Source organism: Penicillium subrubescens (genome assembly GCF_028828155.1).
Source record: "Penicillium subrubescens strain IBT 31985 chromosome Unknown utg000007l_segment0_segment0, whole genome shotgun sequence".
NCBI lineage: Eukaryota > Fungi > Ascomycota > Eurotiomycetes > Eurotiales > Aspergillaceae > Penicillium > Penicillium subrubescens.
The window spans coordinates 3,127,199-3,137,951 of NW_026643157.1; the positions used below are offsets into that span (position 1 = coordinate 3,127,199).

Below are 10,753 nucleotides of genomic sequence, written 5' to 3' on the forward strand. Positions count from 1 at the left end.
AGATTTCAAACATCAAGCTTATGCATAAACCAAGAATAAGTGGTCGCAGGATGTGTACCTGTGGATCGTCCAGCTGAAATGCGGGGCAAGCTGAATAACTTGAAAGAACACAAACTGAGACAAGTACTGGTTGTTAAATAATGGCTGCTGGTTTGACTATAGCTGTCATCCCCGCTATATTAGAATAAACGGATTACTTTGTTCACAACTCTGGATACAACTCTGGATGGATGTTTGTTGGCCGTGGATCAAGGAAATATCATAGAGATCTCGTTGTCGATCAGTGATCTGCGGAGACCCGCCTAGCTTAGTTACCTGACCCTGACCTTCCATCATCACACATCAACATAGCCAACTTCATTCGCTCTTATTGCCCATCCTTCTTTGAGCTTTGACTGTTCCTCGTACAACTACTATTTACATGCCATTCTCACTTTCCATGATGATTCCCCATGGCGCACGGCAGGCCTTGCGCCGAATAAATGAACGATCAGTTAATGAGGACGAGCAGGCAGACACCAAAGACGAGGTGCCTTGAAACTCCATCAATAATCAACCTGCTTAACCTGCATACTAATTACAAGAGATTATCGCTCTACAGACTCCTGAACATCTACCCAGTGCCTGGGACGCCCTGCGAGTCCGCAGTTTCTTACAATGGAGACTAGGCGTACCTGTCGAGATCGTGGACCAAATCATCGACACAGCCGAATACTGGCCCTCAACCACAGCCACAATGGCGCCCCCAGAAAAAGGCACACACCGAATCATCAGAAAAGACCGAGACCAAGTCCTTCTGAAGACTGTCCCACTCTGCTACGATCGAAAGGTATGTAATGTTATCATGAGGGGTTATTCACCCCGATGACGTATGCGCTAACAAAGTAAAAACCCCACGATAAAGCAACTTGAACGCTCACCCGATTCACCAAAACCACTACCCCACCGTTCTACTAACCATCCATGCCGGAAAATCGTGTTCCACTTATCGTCTCATGATCAAGGCCCCGGCCGGATTAATGAGAATATGTACGAACATTCCTGGACGTGGTTCGATGCAGAAATTATCCGTGGCGCGCACGAGAAGAAGATGTACGTTGATGGTGAGGAGCAAGTGCTTTTGGAACATGAGAAGGGTGAAACGACTATACCCCGTGGACCGGATGATCCTCTTCTGTTGCCTAGTGAACATAAGGTTCAAGTGAATGGTGCTCGTGTGTCTGAGATGCAGGATGTTGAGATTATCTGGGACTCAGAAGATAATGTCCAGCCTGATTCACCGGCGGCACTTGATGTTGAACAAACCAAGGGGCGTGGTCGGGCTACTCTTGATGGACGGGTTGTGCGGGAGATGCAGGTTGGGGATTCTGTTGCTCTTTGGGCGAGAGCGCGCTTTCCTGGGTGGTCGAATCATGTTTACCGTGCTTCTGTGACTGTGTATTGGGCTGTTTGAGGATGGGAGTGTTAGGCTATAGGTAGGCCCACTCTACATGAGGCTTACATGTATCTCATACGCTCTCAATGAATCTAATCAATATTTTCCAAGACTTCTTTTGACTGAGGATAGTACTAATGATACCTTCATACTTCGCGTCTTGGTATAGGACAGTTAGTATAGAATATGAGTAACGCTAGGTAAAAGCCATACTGTCAGCGCGAAAACATCCTACAAAGTCTTTAATGGATCTATCAACGATCATTTTAGACTACACAACGGGATACAGGCCTTAGGGTCCATTGGCGTGGCTTGATTCCGGCAAACTTCAGCCTCAGGCACCAAGGCCTTCAACTCGATCACGCAATTTCGCCAAGCCCTCCAGATCGACCTGACAGGCGAGTATAAGACCAAACGCCCTCCCTCAACCGACTTTCTTTCCCTTTTCCACCCTTCAAACAGGCCTGACAGGCACATTGACGACGCTCATAGCTCGTCTGACACTCACTAACATGCCCCTTGAACAGACACAGCGAAGCCCATCTTGAGGCCAAGACACCGAAACAACAGAGTCCCCCCATCGCTCTTTCCGCCTGGCAGAACCGACGCAGCCGACCAGCCGACCAGCCGACGCAAAGTGCAATTCAGTGGGGCTCACTGCGCTTCTCGGCCGATGGTCAGCTGATTATCAGCTGAAGGCGAGAAAAAAGTCCAACCCAGCCGTCGGATCGAGTCACGATCGTCTTCTCGACCGAGACGGGCCACGATGACTACAACAATACAACTGCCTAATGTGTCATGGATACTGCCAGAGGGCAAAGAGAGGGGCGTCCCCGGGACGAGTCCTCTCTCAAGGTTGACCGCATCGTGTACTCTGCGTACTGCTGTTCCCCGCTAGCGACGTCCCGACTGGCCGATGGTTGCGTTATCTGGGCTGGCGAAATGGTCATCGGAGTGTTACGCATTCCTTTTGGACGATTTCCCACCTCCCATTCCTGCTATCGTGCCGCGGGTTCTTGGCTTTTTGGGTCCTTGGATGTCCCGACCCCTTTTAGAACTTGGTTCGCCCCTCTCTGTTGCGGTCCGCGTGTTACCATGTCTTGGTGCGATAACTTGCGGTCTGTGGATGACTGGGCCGGTTTTTCTTATTTAGATACCCGAATGAATCCATTTTGACTTGCATTTCCACTTCTCTCTAACTCTGCGATTTTCTACATATTTTACACCCTTCTCACCACACTTTCTGGTTTCCTTCGTTCTTGTTGTCTGTTCTGACTTACTCTCCGCACATCCTCTTGCAATCATGGCTACAAGGAATTGCGCAGCTGTCGTGGTGGGCGCGGGCCCAGCCGGTGTGGCTGTCGTGGGCAACCTGCTGGAGCGCCAACTAGGCACAATCGCTTGGATTGACCCTAGTTTCGAGTCTGGCCGTGTCCATCGCAAATACCGCGAGGTTCCCAGGTTGGTGGGCTCTTTGATCCGATCACCGGGATCTCGATTAACGAGCATCATGTAGCAACACCAAAGTCGCTCTCTTCCAGGCGTACGCCACTGCCGTGCAGCCCTTCAAGACAGTCATCGAGAGCACCCCTCGACCTAATGCATTCACAACTATGGCCAAGCTGGATCAGGAAAAGACATGTCATCTCGGCTACGCTGCAGACATGATTCGCGGTCTCACGGACGGGCTGATCAAGATGGATCAAGTCCACGCCTGCCGCGGCTTTGTGACAGCCGCCAATTTGAGCAGCAGGGTAAATCAAAGCTCCTCCACCATCACCCATATCACTCTACAACAATTATGTGTATCACGGAGGAAGACTAACAATGACATCATGGCAAACAGACGTCCCCTAACTCCCAATGGACCGTCCACATCAAACAGCACAATTCATCCGACGAACTCACAATCGAAACAACCCGCCTCATCCTCTGCACTGGCTCCCACCCCACCAACATCCCCGTCCCAATCCCCGGCCTCGACATCACCCGCCTAGACCTAGACACTGTCCTCAAACCCTCCGAACTAGCAACGACCCTGCCCACCAATACCCCCACCACCGTCGCCGTAATCGGCGCCTCCCACAGCGCCATCCTCGCCCTCCTCAACCTCGTCACTCTCGCCCGCGACTCCCACCCCCATCTACGCGTAAAGTGGTTCACGCGCCACCCCCTCCGCTACGCAGAGTATATGGACGGCTGGATTCTGCGCGATAACACCGGTCTCAAGGGTCTAGCCGCGGACTTTGCGCGCGGAGAGCTCGAAGACGACAAACTTGCTACTTCACCTGCTGGCCAGGTCATTGAGAAGATTGATTGTGGGGGCGGCGAGGGTCGTGAGGCTGCGCAGTATCAGGCTGAATTGCCGGCTTGCTCGTATATTGTTCATGCGGTGGGGTTCACGAGGGATCCGTTGCCGCGGTTGGGGAGGGACGGGGAAGCTTTGAAGATGGAGTTTGATCATGGTTCGGGCAAGTTTCATGAGCAAGGGAATGATGGGCCTGAGATTCCGGGGTTGTTTGGTGCGGGCATTGCGTTCCCTGAGAGGGTGGTTGATCCCCCGGGGAATGTGGAGTATGCGGTGGGTTTCTTTAAGTTTATGAAATTTTTGAAGAGGGTTGTTCCGAATTGGGTTTGAGGAGGTTGAGATGGGGATTGAGTATATCCTGTACTCGGATCCTTGATCATTGGGTATGCATCTGCATGCTAGACTCGGTGCAAATGGTGTTTGGTTTCTGGGCTTTTGCCTGTTGTTTGGGCGGTTTTTACTTCGTTGTCCTCTCTAGAGCATTTATTCTTAGACCTCGTCTTATTCTTAGATCGAATTCAACATCCTAGATCATGTCTGTCATTGCATTATGTCCACAAGTCATTCATAAACAAATGACAACCTTTTGGTTTCTCAGTTACCCGCCATCACATAGCATAACCGTAACTCATCACATTAACCATCATCCCTTGATATATCGTCCATGGAGTTGTAAATCATGAGTATCTCACCTTGATCAAGATCCAACATCGACTATCCAACACTATTTGAAGCATCAATTCACTCACACCACCATCAACCCACCAACAACCACCCCAACCAACCTGCCCAAAGACCCAACGCCCCTCATAACACCCGCATTAGCACTCTCCGTTGCACTCGCAGCAGCCTCACTCCCCGTCCCACTCCCACTTCCACTCCCACCCGCACTCGTCTGACCAGCCCCAGCAACAACCTTCTTATCAACCCCCGTCGCCGTAACCGTATAAGTAGCACTCGCCTGCGACCAAGTAATCACCGTCCCACTCGGCGGCGCCGTAACCGTTCCCGCAACATTATGCAACGTGGAAGTCCCATTTTTGGGAAAATCACCCGGCTTATAGAACTTGTTGTTTGTATCCGAGAATCCTAGGTTCGCGCAGTCGGTATTCGATAAAATGTCGTCGCAGCCTGACCAGGCGAAATTCGGGATTGAGGTGTAGAGGTTTGGGTATGCTGAGGGGAAGAAGAGGGGCCAGAGGTTTGCGCCGGCGAGGGTTGGGATTGTGTTTAGGCAGATTTCCCATGCACTACACATCAGAAAACGGATTAGATCTTGCTTTTCTTCTGTTTTTTGGGTTAAGTTTCTAGTTTGATGTGTATACGTACGAGGACATGCTAGCACTAGCGCCGCAGCAGGCACAATTTGTCGCTGTGCGTGCGATATCAGGGATATTACCCAGATTCGAGAGGTCGGGGATGTTGTTGAGGGCTTGGTTGGTTATGTTCTCGACGCAGGAGGTTTGTTCTTTGCGTGCGGAGAGGGTGTTTGTGAGGACTTTGCCTAGACTGCAGGAGCAGCGGTTTGGTGCGTTATCTGGGGCTGGCCAGAAGGGGATTGGTTCTGTGGCGCTGGGGCATACGGCGAAATATTGCTGGACGAAGAGTTGGTATTCGCAGGAGTAGACCTGGATGTAGGAAGATGGTACGTTAGTTATATGGGTTGAGAACGTTACAGCTTGCAATTGAAGAATTGGCACGACGAAGGTTTCGATGTCGAGGACAGTGTATATCAGAGAAGAGACAGACCTGGTTCCAACATGAGTGTGCCATGCAATTGATATACTCCTGGTGCGCGGTACATCCACAGTCTACAATACAGTCGCCATTGCCGTTGCAATTGTTAATGCAGGAGCGCCATGTATCGGCGACATTGTGGTTACAGTCTGAATAGACGGATTCCTCGACACAAGCACTGGCGGTGATGTTGGTTTGTGCAAAAGCGAGCTGTGCAAGGCCGGCCAGGGCAGCTGCCGAGACGGCGAGGTAGATGCTGAATGGCATTGTGGAGGAGTTCGCAGTAGTAGACAGTGACACACTCCAGGAGTCGGATTGAGCTGACTATATGGTGGAAAAGATGTCCTTGCTGATCGGAAACTTTTCCTGTGGACTGCGGTCAGCAACGAGATATTATATAGACCGCCTCTCCTGGCAACCCGGTATAATTAGAAATCGACAGTCCTCGGATCCCGGTCTGATGCATATTCGCATCCATTCCTCTGCAGGGCCAGCGGGACGATCAGCATGTACATTCGTGCATTAGTATCGGAACCGCAGTGTCATCGCAAGCTCGGGCTGAGGACTTGAGTTCTAGCGATGGCATTGACATTGTCATCGACACGATAACCCGAGAACTTGCAACTATCATCGTCGCACAGGAATATACCTGACGGGCCCAGAAACTCCCTGTCACCAGTGATGATGGCTGATTACCTCCATCTTCTAGTCCATTGATCGAGCCCCCCTGCTTGCATATCTCACATGCACGTAGGCAGTCGCTTTTTTCTTCGGCAGTCAGCGGGTTCCGGGGTCATCAAGCTGGATAAGTCGAGCCTTATGGGGTAGGCTTTTCGGTGGTGTCCTGCATGGTGCTGAACCCTTGCTTATAGATGCTAGAGACACGAGGGCGGTGCGGATCTGGTAGTGACGATAGACCGGTGAGCCTTGCATGATGTTCGCTTGGATGTGCGCGGATGGAACCCTTGATGACGGTGAGTTCGCATTAACTGGTGTAAAAACTTGCGAAGATGGGAAAGATGAACATGCTTGAAGCTGTTTGTTCTTAGGATTTCGAGTCTTGGCTAGGTCGATGCGGTCTGTATTTGTGACAGTAGTCATCTTCAGGGTCTGAATGACTCTTGTCAAAATGCTCCATAAATCCCGTGTGTTTGTCCTCCGGCAGTTTTCGCCAGGATAACAGGATTGATCCTGCCACAACTGGGGCTGAGCTCAGTCGAGATGACAATAACGAACGGATTGTGAAACGCCGCATGGCAGCCATGGTCACAACTCGCGGGGCAGTGGCTCTATCCATGCCATTGACAATCCATCGTGGCAGAGTCGATCGATCCGCTGGTGAGGTATCCACACTGCGAATCCAGCGGTAAGGAAGTGCACATCCCACGCGTCCCTGGATATCCCCGGCGTTCCTGGCGGAGCCGTGGCTATGTGAATTGGCTGGAGCGGGCCGAATCGAGGGGGGTTCTTCTCGGCAGTGGAGAGATCACATCAGATCTCATCAGATCCGAAATGTCTCACCCCTGCCAAGTGGAGTCGAGCGTTGGCAGAGAATTATGACTGCATGATTGCTTCAACAGATGCTGGCTCGTTCCTCAAACTAGGTGGTTGTACTTTCGTATTCTGTCCTTGCAGATTGTTGCTTCGTCGGAAATGTGAAGTATGACGTCGCTTAAAAATATCGCCTCGCTCCAATGAAGGCGATGGGATTGTTGTAAAAATCATAAGTCTCATATCAATTCCGCATATATGTTTTATTTTGCATATTGGCCGCTTTCCCATTTTGTCTGACAGCTCAGTAATCATCACCACTCTATGCTGCCTGATGCTCATTCAGTACAACTAGAAGTGATAACGCCTCTCACTAATGATTCCATACTACAGTAACCAAGCGAACTTTCATTAATTAAGAAGAGCTATAGAACAGATTTCTCAAAGTTCTCTCTTTTTTTAGAAAGTATTTGCAACTTAATCGTCTACCTAGACAAATAGGCGATGTGGATACGGAATCTATGAGCTTACTTGTGGCACCGATATACAACTGGAGCAAATGGAGTACTTCGGCTATTTGATTCAAGCTCAAATGAACGGCAATGGAGTCACGACTGTGTCCTGAAATAGAAGGGAAACTCGGATGAACCGTTAGAGATCGGCTATCGGTCAACTTCTTCAGATAGGTAGCTCCACCCAAAATAATCCATTAAGGTTTTTTCAAAGTAAATAAATGCACTTCACCCTACTCATAGAGTCTGGGATGGGTACAGTCCCATTACTGCTTGTCTGCGTTATCTGGATCTAAGACTACACTACTGCGAGATTATCCATCCACTACACATGTGCCTAGGATCCTAAATATATTAGCGAGAGGCACCCGTTCGCAAAAGTTCCTGCTCTGGAAGATGATTCAATAGTAAAGCTATTTGAGTCTCGTGCCATCTGCCGCTATTTAGCAAACCGGTACCACAGGGACGTTGATTTGCTTGGTCCAGAGTCAGGGTCGGCACTGTTGGAGCAGGCGGCTAGCGTGGAGTACTCGTACTTCGATGCGCCATGCAAAGGGTTGGCCTACGAAAAGATTTGTATAAAGTTTGTTACACAACCACAAAGAGACTTCTCGTATACTATTGAATTAGGATGATGGGACACGGAGAGAAAGATGAAGAGTTGGTGTCCTCTTATGAGACGCAGATTCGCCAATGTTTCGATTATTACGAGGCTCTCCTCGCAACGCAAACAAACCTAGCAGGAAATGTACGTCTATCTTGAAAATATTTACTAATTTGAAAGTACCAGCATGGAAAGGCTGATTTTTTTTTTAGAATTATACTGTCGTCGATATTTTCCACCTCCCCTGGATTGCATTTTTGGAGAAGCTGGGCATGTGGCATGAGGTTTAGACGAGACCGCATTTACTCGCTTGGTGGAAGTTGGTGAGTGAGCGGCCTGCGTGGAAGGCTTCCATCAACAAGGTTCCTTCAAAATAGTGCTTAGATCTGCCAAGTTGCATTTTCTCATCTTTGATAGCTCGATTAGAAGTACATGACAACGGTGAATGAGACTAATGAATATCTATCATGTCTCCTTTCATATAATTGCTTGTTCAATTTACCGACCGGGTATCGAGGCTTGTGTCTATTCGTGTTTACCCCTGGCATGGGCAAGCTACCCATAATCCGCCTGTGTTGATCATCATTACCTTTTACCTTCGCTCCGGCCACTAAAGATACTGCACTTACAAGAAATACTTCTAGTCCGCAGCAGACTGTTTTATGTAGACATATATCAGCGTGAATAAGTGTTTAGATTCATGATATCAACCAAGGAAATGATATTAAGCTCTTCTTTAGGGTGTCATAGGTAAATCCAAGCCGAGGAAATAATAGCAAAGACTGTTGCAGTACTCCAATTAGATAGACGAGACCGGCCAGGAGCCCCGCTATTGTGGCCGATGTTCATGGAATTATTCCCAAAGCCCACCGTTCTAAGCCAAGTAGGTATTGTGCTCGTGTTGACCAGCGTATCCGAATGGTAAGGGTCGATAGCCCCAAAGAACGAAATCTTTATCTTTCCTTGAACCTCATCCGAGTTCACTAGGTTATTTTGGCCATATCCAGTAATTGAATTTCGATATGGAAAGGCAGCGGCATACCCATCCACGGTCAGGTTGGCAGTCTGGCTGTCAAATTGCATGTCAACCTTTGGATATTTCCAATTCCAACCGGCAGTGTTGAGTCCATAATCGCGGTCAATGAGCAATGCGTAGCTCTGGCCGCTCTCGAACGAAGAGTTGCAGGGTTTCAGATCCATGTCGAAAGACTCTATCATTGTACCTGCGTCCTTGATGATTCCTGTCAGGTTGTATGGACCCCCTTTAGCGCTCAAGGATAAGGTCAAGTTGAAGACATCATTGACAAAAGAACTAGTGGGCGCGTCGCTCTCAGTCGTGGTGTTCTTGGCATGAATTACCCAGCTACTAGAGAATCGGGCCAAAAAGATCTCTTATGTATGTCACGGGGAATGCCATTGCTTACGGGGCAGACTCGAGAAACCATCGCAGCGAGAATGATGACCAAGGAAGCGAGTCTATCGAGCTTGGGAGTGACAGATTTGTGCCCGAGTTCCAGAGAGTCAAAAGTGTGTTGACTGGGTTTGAGCCAAGATTGTAAGGACGTCTCTCGGTGATAGAGAGGAAGGATTGGAACTCTGTGGTGAACGTCTTGCCTTGCAGATCTTTGCATACTGACGCGTTGACTGTCGATCCGATCTCGGGAGTGAAGCTTCTCTTCGTGGTGGCATTGTAATAACTGAGTTGGGATCAGTAACGCCTGAGCATGGAATTTGGGCCTCTAACCTACGATCCAACCCAGAGGTAGATATCACTTAGTCCTGTCACATTACTTGGTCGAAACGGAAGAGAAGCATTGTACTTTGGGTCAGCTTTTGCTGAGACGATTAGGGGGCCAATTAGGCAAGAAGCAAGGGCTAGTCGAAATCGTCTCATCGTGCTTTGTTGCAGCAAAAAAAACTAAAGTGGTTGTAGATTATTGTAAGTCAGGATAGAACAATTCAGGAAAGAAAAACCGAGTGGGCTGCTAGATCTTTACTGAAAGAGAGAGTACAAACAAACACTTGGGGACTGAGGTAGCCCGGGTAAGTGGTGAGTGACTGATGGCTGAACTCGGGCCTAGTCAAACGCAGGCCCTGACACGCCGCCGATATTAGTGGAGTGACTATTGTTGCTTAAGTCCACATGGTAATAGGAATGTAACCCTGAGGTCCTAGTCAGTTGGAATATAGAGCTTAGGCAGGGACCGTGCGATCCCCTGACAGTTCACAGTGAAACTGTGAATTTTCGAGTGATATCACAATATCACAAGTCTCCATGCCTTCAAAAATAGTAGTCAAAGTTAGAAGCTCTCGAAGAGAGGAAATCTCTGGCCGGATACAAAGTGGTCAGGTAATCGAGGATGTGATCCTCTTGCCTCTGTTGAAAGTTGTTCGCTCAGCCCCTCGCCTGACTCGCAGGACCGAATTTGCTGGTGGCGCAATTTCGACTTGTTGTAGTATAGCGTCGTCGCCTTGCCTAGGAGATCACGGAAGAATCCATCGTGTTTGCTTGGCCCCCGGAATTTAGGCCCCACAAAAAGCTTGACTATAAGCCTGTCACACCTCCATTTAAGCCTCAAGGAGTCCTGCATGGAAGAAAGTGATTAAGCGGACGCTGTGGTTGAAATTGGAGATTCAGTATCTTGAGCAGAAGATATTGCTCTTTA

General features: G+C 49.1%; 5 protein-coding genes across 5 annotated transcripts; 3 read left to right on the top strand and 2 right to left on the bottom strand.

The window, feature by feature from the left end:
* Positions 1-344: 344 nt before the first annotated feature.
* On the top strand, positions 345-1,495 carry N7473_010903 (uncharacterized protein). The gene is made up of 3 exons (XM_057156842.1): positions 345-529; positions 602-829; positions 905-1,495. The coding sequence occupies exons 1-3, from the start codon at positions 422-424 to the stop codon at positions 1,451-1,453; spliced, it is 885 nt and encodes a 294-aa protein (XP_057005497.1). The 5' UTR covers positions 345-421; the 3' UTR covers positions 1,454-1,495.
* Positions 1,496-2,738: 1,243 nt separating this feature from the next.
* N7473_010904 (uncharacterized protein) lies at positions 2,739-4,073 on the top strand (the record flags this gene model as incomplete). The annotated part of the gene is made up of 3 exons (XM_057156843.1): positions 2,739-2,896; positions 2,952-3,189; positions 3,282-4,073. 3 exons carry the CDS (start codon positions 2,739-2,741, stop codon positions 4,071-4,073), a joined length of 1,188 nt encoding a protein of 395 aa, XP_057005498.1.
* Positions 4,074-4,488: 415 nt separating this feature from the next.
* N7473_010905 (uncharacterized protein) lies at positions 4,489-5,747 on the bottom strand (the record flags this gene model as incomplete). Its single annotated transcript, XM_057156844.1, has 3 exons — positions 4,489-4,993; positions 5,073-5,371; positions 5,493-5,747. The coding sequence occupies 3 exons, from the start codon at positions 5,745-5,747 to the stop codon at positions 4,489-4,491; spliced, it is 1,059 nt and encodes a 352-aa protein (XP_057005499.1).
* A 2,370-nt stretch (positions 5,748-8,117) lies between these two features.
* On the top strand, positions 8,118-8,377 carry N7473_010906 (glutathione S-transferase; the record flags this gene model as incomplete). Its single annotated transcript, XM_057156845.1, has 2 exons — positions 8,118-8,231; positions 8,300-8,377. 2 exons carry the CDS (start codon positions 8,118-8,120, stop codon positions 8,375-8,377), a joined length of 192 nt encoding a protein of 63 aa, XP_057005500.1.
* Positions 8,378-8,831: 454 nt separating this feature from the next.
* Positions 8,832-9,981, bottom strand: N7473_010907 (uncharacterized protein; the record flags this gene model as incomplete). Its single annotated transcript, XM_057156846.1, has 3 exons — positions 8,832-9,453; positions 9,512-9,784; positions 9,836-9,981. 3 exons carry the CDS (start codon positions 9,979-9,981, stop codon positions 8,832-8,834), a joined length of 1,041 nt encoding a protein of 346 aa, XP_057005501.1.
* Positions 9,982-10,753: the final 772 nt, after the last annotated feature.